The 26120-nt window shown below is 34.6% G+C and overlaps 1 protein-coding gene across 5 annotated transcripts in view; it reads left to right on the top strand.

Annotated features, from left to right (window-relative positions):
• LOC128203694 (CAD protein-like) overlaps window positions 1-18311 on the top strand; it is a 70332-nt gene extending 52021 nt beyond the window's left edge. For 4 of the 5 annotated variants that reach the window (XM_052905217.1, XM_052905220.1, XM_052905219.1 and 1 more), the window contains 8 exons: window positions 2446-2618; window positions 3359-3436; window positions 4623-4764; window positions 5201-5397; window positions 6676-6820; window positions 8582-8694; window positions 11329-11423; window positions 14891-18311. In XM_052905217.1, the coding sequence (XP_052761177.1) occupies window positions 2446-2618; window positions 3359-3436; window positions 4623-4764; window positions 5201-5397; window positions 6676-6820; window positions 8582-8694; window positions 11329-11423; window positions 14891-14993 (1046 nt within the window). In that variant the 3' untranslated portion in view covers window positions 14994-18311. The other variant, XM_052905221.1, reaches the window with a different exon arrangement.
• The last annotated feature ends 7809 nt before the right edge of the window (window positions 18312-26120 follow it).

Raw genomic sequence — 26120 nt, 5'->3', positions numbered from 1 at the left:
CGATACGTTAATACAGACCCCTAGTTCAACATAGACCGATACGTTAATACAGACCCCTAGTTCAACATGGACCGATACGTTAATACAGACCCCTAGTTCAACATGGACCGATACGTTAATACAGACCCCTAGTTCAACATAGACCGATACGTTAATACAGACCCCTAGTTCAACATGGACCGATACGTTAATACAGACCCCTAGTTCAACATAGACCGATACGTTAATACAGACCCCTAGTTCAACATGGACCGATACGTTAATACAGACCCCTAGTTCAACATGGACCGATACGTTAATACAGACCCCTAGTTCAACATAGACCGATACGTTAATACAGACCCCTAGTTCAACATAGACCGATACGTTAATACAGACCCCTAGTTCAACATGGACCAATACGTTAATACAGACCCCTAGTTCAACATAGACCGATACGTTAATACAGACCCCTAGTTCAACATGGACCGATACGTTAATACAGACCCCTAGTTCAACATAGACCGATACGTTAATACAGACCCCTAGTTCAACATAGACCGATACGTTAATACAGACCCCTAGTTCAACATGGACCGATACGTTAATACAGACCCCTAGTTCAACATAGACCGATACGTTAATACAGACCCCTAGTTCAACATTTTTTTAGTCAATAAAATTAAAAGGACGGCGGAAAAAAGAGGGTACAGACGAGGATGAAAATCTGACAAATAATTTATGTATCCTAAGGATAATACAATTGCATATAATGCTAGATAAACTCTTTAATATGCAATGTATAGGTTTTCCGATGTTTCCCCTTTGTTTGAAGTATATTACATGCTTGTGTTGTACATTATGTAACATATGTGCTATAATATATGTGTGCAGGGTTTGTAAAACTCATTTGAAATATTGAAGTGTTGTATTAATGGTATAGTAGTGTGCTATAACTTTGTTTTTTGGCCATATCTTAAAAAATGCACGAACTGAATATGATATTCAAAAGTACACATGTTGCCAGAGGTAATATTATAATCATGTGGAGGAAGGCACAGTGGTTTAACGCCATCATGAGATATGCATGGTAACAGTTATGACTGTACAGCAAAGGGAAGTAACCGCTGTACAAAATTAATCTGCTCAGTCTATCAAGAACAGATCGACCCCAATTGATTTTGCAATCAGCATGCCAAAGGTCATGGTCATTGTGACCCTTTTAATTCAAATGGGTATAAGATTGTGTTCGACAATGAAGGAACTCTGGACAGGAGACATATCCAATTAATGAAAATCTACTTGCTATGAACTGAATCGCTTAACTGGAATCTACTCATCGTAATTCATGTTCCTTTCATGCTTTTATTCCTTCATAGCTCCATTCAGGCACGGGTCTGACTTCTCAAACTCGCCAACAAAAGGTTTTCTTGTTAACAAAGTTAAATGAATGTTAAATGCTAAAAGCTTGCTTTTGCTAATCAGCATGCCTTATTTGGTAAATATGAAATATATTTTCAATTGTTTTTGAATGCACTTGAATTTGATAATTTGTTTTGCATTTAAATAACACTGATTAAAATGTGTTTCAAATTCTACTGTTAAATATTAATCAGATACTCATAACAAATAAAATATGATAATATCAAATGAAAAATTTGGTATTATAACATGCAAACACAGTTCAAAATGTCACCTGCAAGATGGTATTGATAGTATTACATTGATATTTTTATGATTGCAAATTATCTAATAATGATATCACATGCAAATTATGTAAATTACATAATGATATCACATGTAAATTATGTAATAATGATATCACTTGCAATTTTTGTAATAATGATATCACATGCAAATTATGTAATAATGATATCACATGAAAATTATGTAATAATGGAATTACATGCAAATTTTGTAATAATGATATAACATGCAATTTTTGTAATAATATCACATGCAAATTTTGTAATAATGATATCACATGTAAATTATGTAATAATGATTTCACATGCAAATTTTGTAATAATGATATCTCATGCAAATTATGTAATAATGGTATAACATGATATCACATGCAAATTATGTAAATTAAATAATGGTATAACATGCTAATTATGTGATAATGATATCACATACAAATTATGTAATAATGGTTTCTCATGCAAATTATGTTATAATGGTATCACATGATATCACATGCAAATTATGTTTTAATGATATCTCATGCAATTTATGTAATAAATGTTTCTCTTGCAATTTATGTAATAAATAGTTCTCTTGCGAGTTATGTAATAATGGTATCACATGATACCACCTGCAAATAATGTAACAATGATATCACATATAAAAGTATGTAATTATATTATCATGTGCAGACCTTTATTTCATACCTTACAAAGCTTTAATTTGAAATTTAACATTAAGTAGTCATTTTAAATATCTCTATTCCTTTCATAACCCCAGAGTCTGGGCGAGGTGACCAGCTGGAGCTGTCCAGACAGCGGGTTGACCCAGCGCTACGTGATATGGGGCTGTCCCCTCAACATGCCATGCACACAAGGGAGGCCCTGCCACACATCACCCCCGGACTCACCGGACACCATGTGTTAACTGTCAGCTCATTCTTGAGGGACCAGGTAATGAATCCAGATCACAGTGAATAATTCCCTATGACAAATGATAAAACTTTGATTCAAGTTGTGATTTGCATCGGAATTATATAAACAGGACTTTACTCCGCAAGCATTAATCTTAGGATGGAAAAAGTGGTCCCCAAATGTTGAATAATGTTTAATTGTGTGATGATGCTAAAGTTCAGGATTATTTCTGAAATGAGAATCAAGAGCTTTCAACTACAGATTATTGTTTATGGTAGTTGTAAAGATTATTTTTGGCTGGACAAATAATTGGAAGGACATTGTCCAAATGGATATAAAAAGTTTTTGAAACAATTCAACAAGGGTCTAAGGCTTAACCCTTCTTAGAACCTAAAGCCTTCATGTTCAAAACTATTTTTTATAGACTTCAAGATTGTGACTTTTGATCTGTTTTCACACCTAATTGTTACATCACCTGATTTGTTTGTCCAATGCTGGAACCCCTGATTTGGGAAAAAATACTGACTCACTCAGATGAATTGAAAATAAATGTAATATTTATGTTCAGAACATTTGGCTCAAAAGCCAACTTTAGGACAAACAAACACCTTATTTGACACAGTTATATAAGTTGATAGCATTAAAATAGAACTTTCAGACAAATCAGAGCAAAGCCTTCTTATTATTTTAATAAATGTTTTGGAATTGTCCAGGAAATTTAAAAAACTTTAAACAACCTTTTCTTTGTAGGTTTTTCACTATACCTCAATATATTTCAGTTACATCAGCTGTTTAACCTGGCCCACCATTTCCGTGCCGCAGTACTGAGAGACAGGCCCCTGGACTATATTCTTAGGGTAAGTTTTTATCATCTTGCTTGAGTGCCATGTTAGCTATCATACAGAAAGCAAAATGAAAACAGGTATAGTTATTGTTCTTACCTTGACACCACACAAAAAGTTTTTTATTAAATTTAATTCGTTGTCTCGCCCTCCTGCTATGAGCGAGACATAGTTGTCGCAATGGGTGTTACGTGTTTGTGAGGAAATGCATCTGTCCGGTATGAACCTTGTCAGGGCTGTATCTTGGCCATGCAGTATAGGTTTTTCAATAAACTTGCAATAAAGGTTCACCATGATGAGATGGTGTGTTTTGGTGAGGCCTAGGTCTGTTCGCAAAACTTTGACGCAGATATTGGTCAAAACAACACATGTGTGAATGTTGAGTGTTAAATGTCCTTCTTGAGTTGGAAACAGTCATGCTCAAACTTAGTATACATATTAACAGTAACATATGCCGTTGTGTAACCAGACCAATAACTCTGGCTTGAATGAGTGTTGAGTTATGCCCTTGTTCGACTGGAAACAAAAACAACCATCAAGCATTCCTGTTTCTACAGTAATTTTTCCAATGATGTTTTTATAGAAAATGGCTGATTAATTGTTTAGAAAACAGCTGATTAATTGTATAGAAAACAGCTGTATAATTGTAAAGAAAATGAGCTGATGAACTGTATAGAAAAAAAGCTGATTAATTGTATAGAAATATGCTGATTATTTGTATAAAAAGTATACAAAAGAGCTGATTAATTGTATAGAAAACAGCTGTATAATTTACGTAGAAAAAAGCTGAAAAATTGTATAGAAAGAAGCTGATTAATTGTACAGAAAACAGTTGATTAATTGTATAGAAAACTGCTGATTAATTGTATCTGTATCAAGCCATTTTCCTAAGTTAAATATCTCATTGGTGATGTGATATTTTAACTTAATAATATCTGAAATACCTCCAGTTTATTATACAAATTATTTTGTTAAATATTATGACACGTTTATTACCAAAATATACTTTTTATTTTAATTTCACTACTAACATTTTAAGGGAAATTGTTTCAAGTGAATCAGTGAATTAAGATGTCTTGTGAATGCCAGTCCAGTTACCCAAAATTGAACCCAGTTTTTGTGCAAAGGTGTGTGTATCAAGGCTAACTATTGCTATTTGCACAACACGCAATGCTTATCAGTCAGCAAAATTCCTTTTCAGGGCAAAGTCATGGCTTCCATGTTCTTCGAGGTGAGCACACGGACCAGTTGTTCCTTCTCAGCCGCCATGCAGAGACTCGGAGGCACGGTCATACATTTTGACGAGGGCTCGTCATCTGTAAAGAAAGGGGAGTCTTTGGATGGTAGGTTTAATAACTCTTAATGTGATCAGTAAAAACTAGATAGGCAACACTGAATAGATTTTATTTATTTTAGAAGGAAAAAGATAAAATAAAAAAATTCCTAAGATAGTTACATTTTAATTAATTAGGTAAATTCTGGTCATTTTTGATGAATTTTATAATTGATACCATCTTTTAAGAAGTTAAAATATTTCCTCAGTAGTTCATTCTATTACTCATGGAAGCACAATAGTTGCTGAAGTTAGCACAAGCCTGCAAGCCCTACACTGGTAAAATTACTTCCGGGCTTGCTTAAATTCTGGATTTTACATAGCAGCATTTGCTAAGAAAAAAATATTCCAAATATTTGTAAGAACTCAAGCTGGTTTATCCAAGAGGGATTACTGGCACAAAGGATTGGATATTGTCCCATCTATGTACGGACCTATTTTATCAGACACAGTGCAGACCATGAGCGGTTATAGTGATGTCATGGTGATCCGCCATCCGGTGCCCGATGCAGTACAGCAAGCTGCCAATAACTGCCTCAAGCCGATCATCAATGCCGGGGATGGGACTGGTGAACACCCAACACAGGCACTGCTGGATGTGTTCACCATCAGAGAAGAGATCGGCACTGTGAATGGTCTCACTGTAAGTAGGAAATTGTTAACTTTGTGTTGTTTTTAGTGGGAGTTTGTTTTTACTTCCAAAAGAGGTTATAACCCATCACAGGAGTTAATAGTACAAAGTCTAGATAGGTGCACACAAAAAACATCTATTTTTATTATGTTGGACTCATTTGACATTGATAATCAAACAAAAGAAAAAAAATATGATTTGTTTACTGGCTAAGGTCACAAATCCGAACACTTTTTGAGGTTTTTCACAATTATCTTGGAGAGTTTTTGTTGAAGCAAGTTAAAATTTGCGTATGAAACATCTTTGGTTAATGTGACAACATCTGTCAAAGTACAGATTCACGATCTCATCAATTTTATGTCGAAAATGGTTCATTTTATAGACAGTAAATCACCTTTAAATTTATGCTACGGAGGGCACAAATACCGAACACTTGAAAAGCGAAAATACATGGTCATACAATTATAATTAATAAGTACATGCTATATTAAATAAACACTTAGCTGCAAAGTTATTTATTGTTTCCGATGTTTTTAAAAACATGAAATTCAAATGTAAAGAGTGATTTCTATTTATAAATATCATAAATGTAGGTCAACATAACTGCACAACCAAAGATGCGCGTGCGCCCTCCGACGTCATTCCCCGGTGTGCTACATTTTGATCTTTAAGTTATAAACATTGAATGGCATTTTTTTAGAAAAATACTCAACAAAACAAGATGAAACTTCGCAAATGTGACCAAGGCAAGCCTTTGTATTGATCTAGATCATCGAATAATCGATCACAGTAAACAAACGCGTGTTTTAGCTGGTGTTCGGGATTTGTGCCCTGTTCGGAAATGTACCGTCAACCAGTATACAGATTTGAAAATATTACCCTTTATTGATGGGGTCACCGTTCAATTAATAGCTTCGTGGCCACAGTTTCCACAGTTTAAAAATGTGCCAAATCATGGCTAATATATTTTTATTTGTACACTAATATGCTGTTAATTTGTTTTGATCATTATATAAATATGTATCTAGAAGTCTTGAACTCTGCGGAAATTATTTATATACTACTAACTTAATCTATTTTGTGTTTGTTTAATACAGTTTGAAAGTAGGTGATTTAATGAAAAGACACACTGTCCACTTTCTTGCTAGTCATTCAAACTTTATGGTGATATTGATCTACATCTAATGATCTCTTATATGCACTTATATCTCCTGATATGCCCATATGAATAATTATGTAGAATTATACTTTGCCAAACCCATAATGATAAAGTTACCTTTTTGCCTTCAGATTACAATGGTGGGAGATCTGAAGAATGGCCGGACTGTCCACTCACTGGCTCGGCTGCTGACCAACTACAGGGTGACGTTGAACTATGTCTCACCCAGGTCCCTGAAGATGCCCCAGGACGTGGTAGATTTTGTCGCTCAGAAAGGTTAGATGATAATTGAGCATTTGGTTTATAGTACCTGCTTTCAACTTATATTTTATGAAATACACTCAAATTTGTTTCTTGAATAGAAAAGAGAACTAGTGTCCATTTTGAAAAGTGTTGCATAATTGGCCTTGTAGGAATAAAACTCAAAACCCTGAGAGCTTGGATAATGAGACAAATGTCATAAACAAAAATTAAAATGGTTAGCCACAATCAGTTATCGATTCTTGGATTATAAATTGGAAGTGCATTTCAGTCAATGATATATGATCATAACGCCATCACTAGTTGTACACCACTACCACTGAACCACTCATGCGCTTTGTTTAGCACTTCAGAGACATATTTGGGCATGATACTTAAACCTTACATCAGGTGGTTGATTTAGGCCCAGTGTATGATTTTTAGCTCGACTATTCGAAGAATATGGAGAGCTATACTACTCACCCAAGCGTCGGCGTCACAACTTGGTTAAGGTTTTGCATGCAAGCACACATAGGTTAATATCTCAGCAATTACTTGAGGTATTGCATTCAGACTTTATACAGTGGTACTCAACCATCCAACCTACTTAATTTACCAAGTTAGAAAACTCTAATTTGCATTTAATGCAAATAATAGGCCTTTATTATTAGACTTAGAAATTCTGGTTAAGGTTTTGCGTGCAAGCACACATAGGTTAATATCTCAGCAACTACTTGAGGTATTGCATTGAGACGCGTTACAATGTTAATCAACCATCCAACCTACTTATTTAACCAAGTAAGATAACTCTTGTTTGCATTTTATGTAAATAATTGCCCTTTATATAAGAAATTCTGCTTAAGGTTTTGCGTGTAAGCACACATAGGTTAATATCTCAACAACTACTTGAAGTATTGCATTCAGACTTTATACATTGTTACTCAACCATCCAACCTACTTAATTAACCAAGTAAGATAACTCTAGTTTGCATTTTATTCAAATAATGGCCCCTTTTTCAGACAGAAATTCTGGTTAAGGTTTGGCTTGTTACCACTTTTAAGTCAATACCTCAGCGAATACATCATGCATTGCATTGAAACTTTACACACATGCTCCCAACCATTTAACCTTCTTCTTTAATCAAGTAAGATAACTCTATTGTTTAAATGAAAAGTAATCTGTAATCCCTTCGTTTGTTTTAGATGGATCCATAAAAAAATTGTTGCCTTATTTCTTGACCAATTTTGTCATATTTATATAGATGCTAAATGGGGGCAATGGGTGATTATGAGGAGTAGTAATGGTATGAAAAAAAATCTTTGAGAAAACATACTGTGCCGTTTGTTAGCTAGCTGGTCAGTTTTTCAATGAAAACGAGTTAGTGTAAGTTGCCAAAGCCTTGGTGTTGCTGGCATGGAACACTTCAACCTTGGCCATTACTCATAAAAATTTGATGATAATTTGGTACACATGTTGCCAGCGATTATACCCTCATATAAACACTTAAGCCCATACCTCCGTCTTGTTTTCTATTAAAAAGACAAATGAGCATTTTTGTTGCTTGGTGTCAGAATATTACGGACCATGGTCATTACGGAAGGAAGTCTAGTCCATTGTGTCTAGTCAGTAATGTCCATGGTCTGTTGTGTCCGTAATTTGTTCGCTCTGGTGCATTCTTGTTTTATTAGTATATCTTTATAGTCACCATTTCCTCAAAAGAGACTACATGAGTCCAAATAGTTATATCAAGTCATTGTATAAAAACAAGAATTTGAACTGTATTCCTCTTCCCCCAGGTACCCATCAGCAGGAGATGAATTCCCTAGAACAGGCTCTCGTAGAAACAGATGTGCTGTATATGACCCGTATACAAAAGGAGAGGTTCTCGTCTACAGATGAATATGAACAGGTATTGCTTCCCTTTATAACTCACATCACCTCTCTTTGATACTTACGTTATTTCTATTCACATTCCCAGCATGTTGAGGTCATGTTTTCGACCAGTCTACACAAGGAATGATTTTTTCCTATTGTGAATAGATATTTTAACTTCTATGCCCTCCCTTTAACGCTCTTTTCAACGTCACTTAGACAATTTTATTAACACATTTTACAATCATTTTACCTCTCTTTTACCATATCACATTCATACTACCTTACTTTTACAAATATTTGATAGAATGTGTAACCTGCTCTCTTACATTCTATTATTGCCATAATATTTCCCTTGTACACTCATATTACCTGCCGTTTAATCTGTTGTTATTTCCCTTTAACACAAGTATAACTTTACTTCTACACCGTATTACCTCTTTTCCACAACCATATTACTTCCATTTACACTCATATTATCACCCATTTACTCCAATATTACTTACATTCCACACCCATTTTACCCCCATATTACTTCGTTTCACACTCATATTACCTCCCTTTTTCTTCCATTTTATACTGTATTACTGCCCTTTTATCCCCACAGAATTTTCATTTTACACTCATATAACGTCCATTTAACACCCAAAGTAAATATATTTTACACCCATATTACCTCCCTTTTAACCTCATATAACTTCCATTTTACACTCTTGTTGCACCCCTTTTATACCCGTATTACTTCCTTATATTATATTCCTAATTCATTTGACTGACCATATAAAACAACAAAATTCCAAAGGTCTATATACAGGAATGATTATGCTGGATCTTCAAAAGGCGTTTGATACCGTAGATCACAAAATTCTATGTCAGAAGTTAAAAGAAATTGGTGTGGATTCAATTGAGTGGTTTCTATCATATTTATCTGGACGTAAACAAGTTGTCAATGTAAATAATACAACGTCTGAATTCATGTCTTCATCTCTTGTGGTGTTCCTCAAGGAAGCATACTTGGACCATTGCTGTTTTTATGCTGTCAATGATATGAGTATAAGCATAAGTGAAAAATGTAAATTAATACTATATGCAGATGATAGTGCTATCCTTTTCTCACACAAAGATCCGTCTGTTATTAGTTATGTACTCGGCAAGGAGCTTGAAAACTGTAGTAAGTGGTTAGTTGACAACAAACTGTCTTTGCATCTTGGAAAAACAGAATGTATTTTATTTGGGTCTAAAAGGAAACTAACAAAAGTTGATAGCTTCAATGTAAACTGCAATGGCCATATAATAAAACCTAAACAATCTGTTAAATATCTTGGAAGTATACTGGACAATGATCTCAGTGCTGCATCTGTTGTTAACAATATTGTCAGTAAAGTTAATTCTAGGTTAAAATTTTTTATATAGACAAAATTGTTTTTTAGATATGAATCTAAGAAGATTGTTTTGTAACTCCTTAATACAATGTCATTTTGACTATGCATCGACATCTTGGTACAGTGGTATATCTAAACAATTCAAGAACAGATTACAGGTCACTCAGAACAAAGTTGTCAGATTCATTTATGGCTATGATTGTAGAATTCCCTAAAAGTCTCGGCTTTCAGTGATATTGGATGGCTTAATATAGAAAATAGGATAAAGCAACTACGACTAAACCATGTACATAAAATCTTTAATAGCAAATGCCCATCATACTTACATGAACATTTTACTTTAATCTCATCCACACATTCTTACAACAGTAGACATAGTGCTCGGAATTTTAAAGTGCCACAGGCTGACAGTTTTATATTAAATACTTTCTTTTATCAAGCAATCCAGGACTGGAACAGTCTTCCAATAAAGTTAAAAGAATTGAAAAATAAGAATACTTTTAAAAAAGAAGTGAAATCACATCTCATTGTTGGTATGAAATGTGCAGAAATGGAAGATTTCCTATTTTATTAATTGTTATTCATTTAATCTTGCATATCAGTTTTTTGTCATATTATGCTTAAGTGTCATATGGTTTTAACAGTCGGTTGCATTATAACTGTAAAAGAAGTTTGATCACAAACATTTAATCATTTTTTAACTGGTCAAGAGTACATGCATGTTATTTTTGTATAAGAAAACCTAATTTAAACAGCTTACAACCGAGATCTTGGCAAATAATTATATTTGTCATAAGGACCCCATTGGAAATAAGTTGAATAACTTTAATGGGTTATCCTGTGTTATATATTTGTCACATTGAATTAAATCTTTATTAACGCACGTATGTATCCAAAGCATTCTAATGATGTTGTGCTTTAGTATAGATATCATCACTAATACTTTGTTAATCAGTCTGTGTTATAACTTTATGAGATATTTGGTTTGTTACTATGACATATATATATGCACGAATATAAATCTATCTATCTATCTATATATTGCTCTTGTCTGACTTTATATTTTGGTATACATGTAAATATATCCTGACAGTCAAAAGGCTTTACTATTTAACATAACATGGATGGGCCTCATGTGTCCTTGTCACAAGTTGGAGGTTGTTTTGACAGGGGTGGTCACAGTGATCCATGGAATTATACAATGATGTGCTATTTCTTATGAATAAAATATAATCTCTATTTTGGTCACATTGGTGGTTGAATGACAGCAAGATTTGTGTTAATTTCAGGCGTGTGGTCAGTTCGTTGTGACCCCTGAACTCATGACAAGAGCCAAGAAACGCATGGTGGTCATGCACCCTCTACCAAGGAACTTTGAAATCAGGTTGGTTTTCACAGTTAAACAGCATTGGCAAAAGAGTTTGTCTCTGACCATAAATATCAGTTGGCCTGTTCAAATAAAGGATTTTAAGTCCTAACTTCAATAATATTATATCTGTATAAATGTCGCAAAAGGCAATACATCATATTTTTCATATTTTCTCAACTTTGTATTCATTTTCAATGTTGACTAAAGTTCAATTCACACAAATATTTAGCAAAATAATAACACTAAGATGATTTCTAATAATGACTGGAATCGATGAAGATCTTTATTGAAGCATGCTGAAGGGGCTTGTTTAATTCCAGGATCTTAGATGCAACTTCCAAAATCTCAAATACGTAGGAACATCCATGTTACCAACATGTTGATTTTTTATGCCCCCACAAAGTGGCGGCATATAGGGTTGCCCTTGTCCGTACGTACGTACGTACGTACGTACGTCCCGAAGATTGTTTCCGATCTAATTCTTGAAAACCGTTTGTCCAATCCTCACCAAACTTTAAACACATGTTTGTGACCATAATATCTTGATCAAGTTCGATAGCCATGGAAATCGCTTTAGTCATTTAGGAGTTACGGCCCTTTTTTGCCAAAAATTCCCGAAGATTGTTTCCGATCTAATTCTTGAAAACCGTTTGTCCAATCCTCACCAAACTTTAAACACATGTTTGTGACCATAATATTTTGATCAAGTTCGATAGTCATGGAAATCACTTTAGTCATTTAGGAGTTACGGCCCTTTTTTGCCAAAAATACTTCAAAAATATATGTTTCCAATCTAATTCTTGAAAAGTATGTGTCCAATCCTCACCAAACTTTACATACATGATTGTGACCATAATATCTTGATCAAGTTCGATAGCCATGGAAATCGCTTTAGTCATTTAGGAGTTACGGCCCTTTATTTGCAAAAAAAGACTTGAAAAATACGTCCCGAAGATTGTTTCCGATCTAATTCTTGAAAACTGTTTGTCCAATCCTCACCAAACTTTTAACACATGTTTGTGACCATAATATCTTGATCAAGTTCGATAGCCATGGAAATCGCTTTATTTTTGCTCAAACTGTATACTAGTAAACTAATAGTTAAATTATGCATGTCACTTAAAAAGAAATTTGTGAATTTCATGCCCAAATTCTTAACTAAACATGATTAGTAGATGTTTAACCTCTATTTTATTGTATTTTTTATGCCCCCACAAAGTGGCGGCATATAGGGTTGCCCTTGTCCGTACGTATGTACGTACGTACGTACGTACGTACGTACGTACGTACGTACGTACGTCCCAAAGATTGTTTCCGATCTAATTCTTGAAAACCGTTTGTCCAATCCTCACCAAACTTTAAACACATGTTTGTGACCATAATATCTTGATCAAGTTCGATAGCCATGGAAATCGCTTTAGTCATTTAGGAGTTACGGCCCTTTTTTGCCAAAAATTCCCGAAGATTGTTTCCGATCTAATTCTTGAAAACCGTTTGTCCAATCCTCACCAAACTTTAAACACATGTTTGTGACCATAATATCTTGATCAAGTTCGATAGTCATGGAAATCACTTTAGTCATTTAGGAGTTACGGCCCTTTTTTGCCAAAAATACTTCAAAAATATATGTTTCCAATCTAATTCTTGAAAAGTATGTGTCCAATCCTCACCAAACTTTACATACATGATTGTGACCATAATATCTTGATCAAGTTCGATAGCCATGGAAATCGCTTTAGTCATTTAGGAGTTACGGCCCTTTATTTGCAAAAAAAGACTTGAAAAATACGTCCCGAAGATTGTTTCCGATCTAATTCTTGAAAACTGTTTGTCCAATCCTCACCAAACTTTTAACACATGTTTGTGACCATAATATCTTGATCAAGTTCGATAGCCATGGAAATCGCTTTATTTTTGCTCAAACTGTATACTAGTAAACTAATAGTTAAATTATGCATGTCACTTAAAAAGAAATTTGTGAATTTCATGCCCAAATTCTTAACTAAACATGATTAGTAGATGTTTAACCTCTATTTTATTGTATTTTTTATGCCCCCACAAAGTGGCGGCATATAGGGTTGCCCTTGTCCGTACGTACGTACGTACGTACGTACGTCCCGAAGATTGTTTCCGATCTAATTCTTGAAAACCGTTTGTCCAATCCTCACCAAACTTTAAACACATGTTTGTGACCATAATATCTTGATCAAGTTCGATAGTCATGGAAATCGCTTTAGTCATTTAGGAGTTACGGCCCTTTTTTGCCAAAAATACTTCAAAAATATATGTTTCCAATCTAATTCTTGAAAAGTATGTGTCCAATCCTCACCAAACTTTACTTACATGATTGTGACCATAATATCTTGATCAAGTTCGATAGCCATGGAAATCGCTTTTGTCATTTAGGAGTTACGGCCCTTTATTTGCAAAAAAAGACTTGAAAAATACGTCCCGAAGATTGTTTCCGATCTAATTCTTGAAAACTGTTTGTCCAATCCTCACCAAACTTTTAACACATGTTTGTGACCATAATATCTTGATCAAGTTCGATAGCCATGGAAATCGCTTTAATCATTTAGGAGTTAGGGCCCTCAGATTATCCTGAATAATCATTATGGCTTATTTTCTGTGACAAAAAATCGAAGTGGGGGCATCCGTGTCCTATGGACACATTTCTAGTTTCTATCTTCAACTTTGTTTTGAAATTAAATACTGGCTAAGTTCAATTCATGCAATTAAATAGAAACATAGTAAAAAATGATGAAAAATATGAAACTGAGATAACTTGAATGTACAAGTAAGATCTTTATTGTAATGACTCCTCGGTGTGTTTGAGCCCTATCATGGGTGTGGGCCTCTATAAAAGATACCAATACTGGTTTTTACCCAGCTAGGATTCAGTTTGAAGTGTTCGGTTTCATATCAGCTTAAAGATGTCTTTACAGTTGAGCTAGATCAATTTATATAATCTAAATATCATTCCTGATGAACTTAACATTATGTTCATACTTAGATTTGTAGTTAAATGTTGTTTTAATACACAAATATATGCCTTTTGGCTTAACTAATGACATATTTTGCTGTGAATCACTCAAGATTAATTTGCTATTAATGGTAATTTTGCATTTAAACTTAATTGTTTACTGTTAAAATTGATGTCTATCCTGACGTGATTGGGAACATACTGTTTGTAAAATGGGGTGCATGGTTAATACCCAGAAGACCTTTATGCCGATACTGCCAGTTTCCCCATTTACATTGCAAAGTTTCCGTATTAAGTCCAGCTCCCTATTCAAATCCCTTGGAATCCAATGTGTATTTACAGTATTCACAGATTGATAGTCTTACTAGAAATTCCAATGCAAAAAATTCTCACAGTGGTATCCATAAAAAGGACTTTTTGATAATGTTAATACCGGTAATCTTGTTATTTTATGTTTACAATAGAATGACAGATGATAGGGAATAACGTTTCATTTCAGCCCCGTTTTTGACACAGACCCAAGAGCAGCCTACTTCAGACAGGCTGAAAATGGGATGTACGTTAGAATGGCACTTCTCGCCTTAGTGCTGGGAAAATGTTAAATGGCATGAATATAACAAAGGCACTCCTCCACTTCATCTTCATACTTATATAAAATCAAAATACACCTTTGTTTAAGATTAGAAAAAATACCTTGGTGTTAGAAAAAAAATAGGAAAGGAAAACAAGAACTGTTCGCAAAATTTGAATCTCATATTAAGTAGTATTGATGTTGTAGCAATTGTCACAAATGCTACGTAGGTTTAGTTGTTATATATATTTTAGTAGTAGATCATATAATTGTATCTCGGACATGGTAATGGCTTAATTGCTGTACAGTATGTTCTAAAATATCATCAGGTTCTTGTCATTTTAAGTTTGACTGTTTTACTTAATAAGTTGTTGAGGTATTGTCATAGTCTTAAGGTCGTCGCTGTCTGCAAATATTTTAATCTTGGACAAAATGCAAAAAGAGCTGAAGATACTCAAATTGAAGTTGGTACACATGTTGCCATAGGTACGAGTTAAGGAAGCCGAAGGTCTATAATTCTGGAATTACCCGGTAATAATGTTGAAGTTATGCTCCTTGATTTGCGGAATAAAACTAGATGAGCATGTGTGGGAGCTCTGTGGCACTCTTGCTACCCTCTTTAAAGATACATGAGAGTAAAACTGTGTTAAATGCATATTCTGTATGTTATGATTCTTGTTTGGTTGTTGAACAGTTAGTTCTGTAATGCAAGCTAATGTCGTATATCTTACAGGATATTTTTTCAAGTAGCCCGAATGAATTTTTTTAACAATGACGATGCCAAAATGAAATTAAAAATAATTTCATGCAAAACAACAACACATAAAAGTGTGACATTCAAAAAAGAAAAACACTCATTAATGAAAACAGATAAATTGTCTAATTGCAGTGTAAGAAAAACATTGTTTCACTTGTGGCATCTTAGTGAAAATGTTTCAACCTTGGTCAATATTAAAAAAACAGTTCCAAGATATTCAAATGTAACTATGTATACCTGTTGCCAAAGACAATTGTTCATGTTAAGCAAGGACCATTACTCTGGCTGTAATAGTGTTATTCTTATTCTCCTTGTTTGATTAAAGAGATAAAAACAGCAGACCTAATGTGTTGGCATTTACTCAGCGGCACTTGTCAAGCAACACGAGAATCTATAGTGAAGAAAACAAAATCTTTAACAGAGGTGCAAATATCAAAACTTGTATTTTCACTGCATGATAGTTCATCAATAAGCATAATAAAAATGCGTATATATACATTGTAGGACTTGAAATGCATTTTGATTGTTTCAAAGAGTGTCAGAAAGTTAGATAAAATTAGTCCATGAATTATTTTTTTCAAGGCTAGGGCAAGGTACTTGAGACAAACAAATCATGAATGTCCATTGAGATTTTGAAATAAAAACATGTAAAGTTGTGCTCATGATTTCATGGAAATGTGTAATTGTATTGTAATTGATATTCAAAATCACACAAAGTTTCTTGTTATGTTTTTTAAACATTTATCTCTCATTGTTCTGGCTCATCAGTAGACAAAAAAATACTTTATTAAGGAAGTTCTGTTAAGATCTTACATTTAAATGTTTTGATGTTGTTTTTCAATTGTATTAATTGTGTTGTAATAGAATTTGCATAAAAATGTTTACAATTTTGTTCATGATTAATGTGTTAATGTATTCTTATGGCACAATACACCTTTAATATAAGTGTATGTCTGTAATCTGTTCTGCTGTTCTGAGTGTTAATGTCAATGTTGCAAGAAAAATATGAGAATGAAGCAACTTTGTTTACAGTGTCATGTGATTGTTTACATTTACTTTAAATATCTTTTGTGCCGAAATAATATATTATTTTTGTTTTGATCAAAGTCTGGTTATATTTTCAAACAAGTGTATTGTGTTTATTTTTTCAATACAAAAGGTGTGGTCCAAAATTATTTTTTTATCCTTTGTCTGGAAAAAAAGTGCTCAATGTTTTCTGTCTTTACTCATATGTTACATGTATGTGCGAATGAGGTTAAATGTTATCATGTTTTGTTGATATTATTTTTTTATGATGATAGTTTATATAAATGCATGTTAAGTGCTTGAGCTGGTGCAGGTGTTTCATTGTAAAGTTTTCCATTCTTGTGGTAAAATTATGGAACTACTTTTTCGTTTTGTTACTTTTTCTGGAAAAAATTATTTCATTTGTGCCATTCATTATATAAAGACTTAAATAAAACTTGAACTTTGTGTAATGGAATTAATAAGTTGTTGTGTTTTACAGCTTATATGGACTCACTTATGTTTTTATAAAGTGCACCTTTTTTGTATGACTAAAAAAAGTGTGGTAAATCATAATGAGTGTTAAAACAAAGATACTAAAAGCTGAAAGCCTTCAGGAAATTTTGATATTTGTTCAAATATTGCTTTCAAGACAACAATTTTCAAAGTGTAAATAATTTAGCTTTGTTGTTGCTTGATTGGTAGATTTGACATATCACGTGATGTTATCATTGTGTTGTTAAAAGGTAAAAATATCCATCAATTCTGTATGATTCTTAGTTGCCTAGGGATTAAGGCATCAATACTCTTTTTTGTACTTGACTTTACCCCACTAAAACCAAAATTCTTCTATTCAATATTAGAGCAAAATAACAGTAAAATAAGTGTTTTCAGATGTATAACCAGGAAAACTCATTTTTGGTCCAAAAACATGAGCGAGTCCATTTAAGGATTGAATGGGAATGTAGTGTTCATTTGTGATATAGTTGTGAAGGTTGTTATTAATGAATCCCATAACCGAATAGTATAATGTGTGGTATGTTTTAGGGTAAACACACGACCAACTCATCAACAAATGTATCTTAGTTTAAGTTTTCTTATTGTTAATTCATCCAGGTAATGAGTTGTATTTAAAAGAAAATTAGACTTGAAATATTTGACTAGTAGGTTTAATTAAAATTACAAGTTAAAATATTATATCAATTTTTCACACTGCCTTAGTTCTCAACTGAAAATCCTGATGTATTGATATTTCGTTTCATTGATAGAATTGCCCCTATCTTCCCATTAATATCTGCTCTTAATAATTTATATGTGCCAATGTGCCAAAATGGCTATTACAAAATTTATATGAATCTGAGACAATATGTTTTGATCAAACTTAATTTACTGTTAATTTCTATAGTAATTCTAATGTCTTTATATTATTATCTTTATGGGTAGGTTATATACAATTAGTATAAAAAATTGTTTGGCAATATATATGTAATGACTTTTGATTTAATGTTAGTTTTCTTTACACTTCTCATATGTTTGGAACTGAAATGATTTTTGCCAATGGAATCTTAATAAATTTTGTTCATACTTTGTGTTCGAGTTATTGATTATATAAAAAAAATAGTGCATTGGTTAGTTTTCTAAAACCCTGAAATAAAGGTGTGTTTTACAAAAATAATGAGTAAAATATAGGGTCTTTTTCAAAAAGAACCTGGAGTAAAACACCGGTCTATTACACAATGCCTGGAGTAAAAACCGGTCTATTAAACAATGCCTGGAGTAAAACAAACCGGTCTATTACACAATGCCTGGAGTAAAACACCGGTCTATTACACAATGCCTGGAGTAAAACAAACCGGTCTATTACACAATGCCTGGAGTAAAACAAACCGGTCTATTACACATTGCCTGTAGTAAAACACCGGTCTATTACACAATGCCTGGAGTAAAACACCGGTCTATTAAACAATGCCTGGAGTAAAACAAACCGGTCTATTACACAATGCCTGTAGTAAAACACCGGAATCTATTACACAATGCCTGGAGTAAAACAAACCGGTCTATTACACAATGCCTGGAGTAAAACACCGGTCTATTACACAATGCCTGGAGTAAAACAAACCGGTCTATTACACAATGCCTGGAGTAAAACAAACCGGTCTATTACACAACTGCACATTGTCTGAGTTTGGCCAGGAATAACCCGTGCTTGTCCGCCAGTTACAACAACAAAAGCTCGCATAACTGCTACATGGGTATGGACGAACAAGGAATGGCCGAACATGTCAATGATGAAGCTTATTAAATGATGTTGTTCTTAAACGTAAGTTATGAAAGAGGCTTACATGTAGTTACAAAATATCAGCATTCGCTTCTTTCAGACAAACAAAAAGCGCGTTCAGTGAGCGAAAGACAAATCGTTTTGTCTGCAAAGAAACTAGATGTGTCAGTGTTAATCCAAGCACGTTCACATTGCGCATTCGGAATAATGGCGTAGGCCAGTTACACCGCCCAATCTAATATGTTCCTGAAACAGCTAAGAACTGCTGTCGTATTATATATGTAGCGGATAAAAATGACGAAATCTTTCGTTAACAAATTAAATAGTCTTATTAAAAAATTCCGCTGCATAGGAAACGTCATGATTTCTATAATGCTCAGACAAAAATGAAACCAAGAAAGTGCTTAATATATGAACGGTATTCTTTCGGCACATTGTAACACTTTTGAGAGCAAACACATCGTCTTCAGTTTCTAGGTTACTAGTTTTATATTTCATTTATGTCTCCAATTGTACACTTATAATATGTAACACTGACAATAGGAAAGGTATTAATACATATGTTTTATATATTAGAATAGACGTTTATTGGTTTTGAAAACATTTCTATTCAAAGTAATCCTATTTTTGCTCAAAAGGGACTACAGTTTCATTATATTGAATAAACATGAAGCTGTGTAGACAAAAATGAATGCGGTGGTATCTCAGAAAGTAAACATTATTTATTTCATATTCAATTTAACACGTTCAATAATTATTCCAAGCAAAGCCGTTTATCCGTGCTTAATACACTCATTTATATTCTTTACTTCATGCAGCCATTTCGGACGTTACAGACAGCATGAGCCGTTTGTATGATGTCCAAAAATGTGCCCTTAATGAGAATAACATCGGGGTTAAAACGACTGCGTCTTAAAATAAAGAACTTCCTGCGGAGGTTTACGCAGAAATATTTATGTTTGGTTTACCAGTATTTATAGTACTGTACTATAAATACTGGTAAACCAAACATAAATATTTCTGGTATCTGGTATATTAACTGTACAACTTTCCGCAATTGGATTGGAATGAACATATCTTACGCTCTCCGCCTTGGAAGATACTAATTATCAACGAGTGAGCGCCAATGTTTAGTAAGATAAAGAAATCCGAATGCATACTCCTGAGTGTCAGGAATTGAAGAAATATTTAATTTGCAAAAATAAATACACCTTATGCAATATGTTAATGCGCTCTAAATGTTTTAAATGGTTTGTGTAACAACTAAGAAAACAAGTTGCGAAAAATGGATGAAAAAATGCGCTCGAAGAAAAGGCTGGTCGTCGGTGGCAAAATTACTGTATTCGATTTTCATCTGGAGAAACTTATTCACTACATTTTTACCTTTGGCATTACTCCATTTGTTTTAAAGCTGCACTCTCACAGATATACCATTTTTACAACTTTTTTTTATTTTTTGTCTTGGAAAGAGCAAATTTTTGCGCAAACCAATGATAAAAGATTGCTGATAAAAGATCAGATCGCAGATTTTCATATTTCCGTTCGAATATTAATGTTTTATGGCTTAAACCGTTACTAACGGTTTAAGAAAAGTGCATAAAACATCAATTTTTGGACTTAAACAATATAATCGGTAATCTATTTTTTGTCAGCAGTCTTATATAACTGGTTTCCATGGATTTTCGCCAAAAATGGCTCGTTCCAAGACAAAAAATAAAAAAGAGTTGTAAAAACGTTCAATCTGTGAGAGTGCAGCTTTAAAAATCGCAGACAGAACATTTTGATTCCACTAAATACACTTTACATGCACCTATCTTGTCGTAACAATTCTTTCATCGTAATAATGTTTGTTTGTTTGCAGGTTAAGTTTAGTGACATTCAATCAATAAGCGGTATTACAACACAAGGATCACCAGTCTACAATGAGTATGTGACGTCATATCGCATGCTGTACAGCAAGGATTTTGTCAACTTTTTCACATACAAAAACGTCAGCAACGCCGATATGGTACATGCTTGGTTTAAACAGAATTCATTTCATGAAGAGGTTCAAATTACAACGTGTACCTGGTATTTCAATACAAGTATTTAAGAATTTAATTTGAAGCTGAAAGCTTATAATGACATTTTTCTGAGCACTCTCACAGATTGAACGTTTTGACAACTGTTTTATTTTTTGTCTTGAAACGAGCCAATGTTTGCGAAAATCCATGGCAATCAGTTATACAAGACTGCTGACAAAAAAAAATAGAACGCAGATTTTTATATTCAACTTCAAAAATTAATGTTTTATGCATTTTTCTTAAGCCATAAAACATGAATTTTCGAACGGAAATATGCAAATCTGCGATCTGATCTTTTGTCAGCAGTCTTATATCACTGGCTTGCAGGAATTTACGCAAAAAATCTCTTTCCAGGACAAAAAATAAAAGTTGTAAAAATGTTAAATCTGTGAGAGTGCAGCTTTGAACGTTAATTTTATTATCTTATCAAATTCAAACAATGTGTTGGTATGAGACGCCTAGTTCATATTATTTTATTATTTTTGAGAAAGAAAACAATGTAGCAACCTCTCTAAAAGGTATATCACAATACATTGTACATGTTTGAGTTTTACGCCTCAGACCTATATTATGATAGAAACTCTTTTTATAGACACAGTAGAATGAACACTTTATCACAGTAGTACTTCATGATGGCTATGTTGTTTTATGGAGTTTCTTAGCTCACATGAACACGTAGTGCTCACCTGAACACGTAGTGCTTAGGCCGACCTTTCCCATCGCCCACCGTTCGAAAACCGGCGTCCGTCCTTCCGGCGTCCGTCAACACTTGCTACTACATATCCTCCGCTTCGAAGACTTTTATATAAAAACAACTTTGAAAATCATTTTGTCTGAAACCGCTAAGCCCAGACCCTTGACATTTTGAATGTAGCAACATACAATGGTCCTCCACCAAGTTTGCTCGAATCGCGCTCCTTGGGACATAACTGGTCACGTCCTGGAGATCAAAAGTTTCCTTAATATTTTTAAAGGGGAGTCTTTGAAATCTTTTTTTTTATCTGAGACTGCTAGGCCGAGACCCTTGATATTTTGTATGTACCGTCATATAGTAGTTCTCTTTCATGTTTATTCAAATCATGCCCCTATGGTCAAAACCAGCCCCACTATGGGGTCACAAGTATATGGTCCTCTACCATTTTTGTGAATTATGCCCCTTAAAACTGGCCCCACCCCCATTGACCTTCTTACTTTTTTAAGCTACATCGATGAAATTTGGACCATGTGTACCGTTTTGAAAACAAATGCAAATGCTGTCCTTGGATGACCTTGCCTGTGACCTTTTGACCCCTTTTTTCTTTTCTTTTTTTGTTCCAGTAATACAATTTGGACCATGTGTACAGTTTTGAAAACAAATATCAATGTTGTGCTTGGATGATTTAACTGCGACCTTTTGACCTTACTTATTTTTCATAGCAACATAAATGAAATATAGACCAGCTGTGTCGTTTTGCAAACAGATATCAATGTTGTCCTTAGATGAACTAAACTGTGACCTTTTGGCCAATTTTGCTGTATGCCCGTATGACTCAAGCACATATTGTTGTTGTATGCCCGTATGACTCAAGCACCTCTTGTTGTTGTATGCCGATATGACTTAAGCACATCTTGTTGTTGAATGAAAGTATGACTAAAGTACATCTTGTTGTTGTATGCCCGTATGACTCAAGCACATATTGTTGTTGTATGCCGGTATGACTCAAGCACATCTTGTTGTTGTATGCCGATATTACTTAAGCACATCTTGTTGTTGAATGAAAGCATGACTTAAGCACAAATTGTTGTTGTATGCCGGTATGACTTAAGCACATCTTGTTGCTGTATGCCCGTATGACTCAAGCATATTTTGTTGTTGAATGAAATAATGACTAAAGTACATCTTGTTGTTGTATGCCGGTATGACTTAAGCACATCTTGTTGTTGTATGCCGGTATGACTAAAGCACATCTTGTTGTTGTATGCCCGTATGACTTAAGCACATCTTGTTGTTGTATGCCCGTATGACTTAAGCACATCTTGTTGTTGTATGCCCGTATGACTTAAGCACATCTTGTTGTTCTATGCCGGTATGACTTAAGCACATATTGTTGTTGTATGCCCGTATGACTTAAGCACATCTTGTTGTTGTATGCCGGTATGACTTAAGCACATCTTGTTGTTGTATGCCGGTATGACCTAAGCACATCTTGTTGTTGTTTGCCGGTATGACCTAAGCACATCTTGTTGTTTTATGCCGGTGTGACTAAAGCACATATTGTTGTTGAATGCCCGTATGACTTAAGCACATCTTGTTGTTCTATGCCGGTATGACTTAAGCACATATTGTTGTTGTATGCCCGTATGACTTAAGCACATCTTGTTGTTGTATGCCGGTATGACTTAAGCACATCTTGTTGTTGTATGCCGGTATGACCTAAGCACATCTTGTTGTTGTTTGCCGGTATGACCTAAGCACATCTTGTTGTTGTATGCCGGTGTGACTAAAGCACATATTGTTGGTGTATGCCCGTATGAAATAAGCACATCTGGTTGTTGCATGTCCGTATGACTTAAGCACATCTTGTTGTTGTATGCCGGTATAACTTAAGCACATCTTGTTTTGTATGCCCGTATGACTCAAGCTCATCTTGTTGGTATGCCCGTATGACTCAAGCACATCTTATTGTTGTTTGCCGGTATGACTTAAGCACATCTTGTTGTTCTTTGCCGGTATGACTAAAGCCTATCTTGTTGTTGTATGCCGGTATGACTAAAGCACATCTTCTTGTTGTATGCCGGTATGACCTAAGCATATCTTGTTGTTGTATGCCCGTATGACTTAGGCACATCATGTTGTTCTATGCCGGTATGACTTAAACACATCTTGTTGTTGTATGCCGGTATGACCTAAGCACATCTTCTTGTTGTATGCCGGTATGACTTAAGTACATTTTGTTGTTGAATGAAAGTATGACTTTAGCACATCTTGTTGTTGTAAGCCGGTATGACTTAAGCACATCTTTTTCTTGAATGAAAGTATGACTAAAGCACATATTGTTGTTGTATGCCGGTATGACTTAAGCACACCTTGTTGTTGTATGCCGGTATGACTTAAGCACATCTTGTTGTTCTATGCCGGTATGACTTAAGCACATATTGTTGTTGTATGCCGGTATGACTAAAGCACATCTTCTTGTTGTATGCCGGTATGACCTAAGCATATATTGTTGTTGTATGCCCGTATGACTTAGGTACATCTTGTTGTTGTATGCCGGTATGACTTAAGCACATCTTGTTGCTGTATGCCCGTATGACTCAAGCATATCTTGTTGTTGTATGCCCGTATGACTCAGGCACATCTTGTTGTACATACAATGGTTCTCCACCAAGTTTGCTCGAATCGCGCTCCTTGGGACATAACTGGTCACGTCCTGGAGTTCAAAAGTTTCCTTAATATTTTTAAAGGGGAGTCTTTGATTTTTTTTTATCTGAGACTGCTAGGCCGAGACCCTCGATATTTTGTATGTACCGTCATATAGTAGTTCTCTTTCATGTTTATTCAAATCATGCCCCTATGGTCAAAACCAGCCCCACTATGGGGTCACAAGTATATGGTCCTCTACCATTTTTGTGAATTATGCCCCTTTGGGTTAAAACTGGCCCCACCCCCATTGACCTTCTTACTTTTTTAAGCTACATCGATGAAATTTGGACCATGTGTACCGTTTTGAAAACAAATGCAAATGCTGTCCTTGGATGACCTTGCCTGTGACCTTTTGACCCCTTTTTTCTTTTCTTTTTATGTTCCAGTAATACAATTTGGACCATGTGTACAGTTTTGAAAACAAATATCAATGTTGTGCTTGGATGATTTAACTGCGACCTTTTGACCTTACTTATGTTTTATAGCAACATAAATGAAATAAAGACCAGCTGTGTCGTTTTGCAAACAGATATCAATGTTGTCCTTAGATGAACTAAACTGTGACCTTTTGGCCAATTTTGCTGTATGTCCGTATGACTCAAGCACATATTGTTGTTGAATGCCCGTATGACTCAAGCACATCTTGTTGTTGTATGCCGGTATTACTTAAACACATCTTGTTGTTGAATGAAAGTATGACTTAAGCACATCTTGTTGTTGTATGCCGGTATGACTTATGCACATCTTGTTGTCGTATACCGGTATGACTTAAGCACATCTTGTTGTTGATTGAAAGAATGACTAAAGTACATCTTGTTGTTGTATGCCGGTATGACTTAAGCACATCTTGTTGTTGTATGCCGGTATGACTCAAGCACATCTTGTTGTTGTATGCCCGTATGAGCACATCTTGTTGGTTTATGCCGGTGTGACTAAAGCACATCTTGTTGTTGAATGCCCGTATGACTTAAGCACATCTTGTTGTTGTATGCCGGTATGACTTAAGCACATCTTGTTGTTGTATGCCGGTATGACTTAAGCACATCTTGTTGTTGTATGCCGGTATGACCTAAGCACATCTTGTTGTTGTTTGCCGGTATGACCTAAGCACATCTTGTTGTTGTATGCCGGTGTGACTAAAGCACATCTTGTTGTTGTATGCCCGTATGACTTAAGCACATCTTGTTGTTGTATGCCGGTATAACTTAAGCACATCTTGTTTTGTATGCCCGTATGACTTAAGCTCATCTTGTTGGTATGCCCGTATGACTCAAGCACATCTTATTGTTGTTTGCCGGTATGACTTAAGCACATCTTGTTGTTCTTTGCCGGTATGACTAAAGCCTATCTTGTTGTTGTATGCCGGTATGACTAAAGCACATCTTCATGTTGTATGCCGGTATAAGCATATCTTGTTGTTGTATGCCCGTATGACTTAGGCACATCTTGTTGTTCTATTCCGGTATGACTTAAACACATCTTGTTGTTGTATGCCGGTATGACTAAAGCACATCTTCCTGTTGTATGCCGGTATGACTTAAGTACATTTTGTTGTTAAATGAAAGTATGACTTTAGCACATCTTGTTGTTGTAAGCCGGTATGACTTAAGCACATCTTTTTCTTGAATGAAAGTATGACTAAAGCACATATT

Source organism: Mya arenaria, chromosome 9, assembly GCF_026914265.1.
Source record: "Mya arenaria isolate MELC-2E11 chromosome 9, ASM2691426v1".
Classification (NCBI taxonomy): Eukaryota; Metazoa; Mollusca; class Bivalvia; order Myida; family Myidae; genus Mya; species Mya arenaria.
Note: the sequence above shows the minus strand (reverse complement) of the source record. Positions and strands in the feature narration are given on the sequence as shown.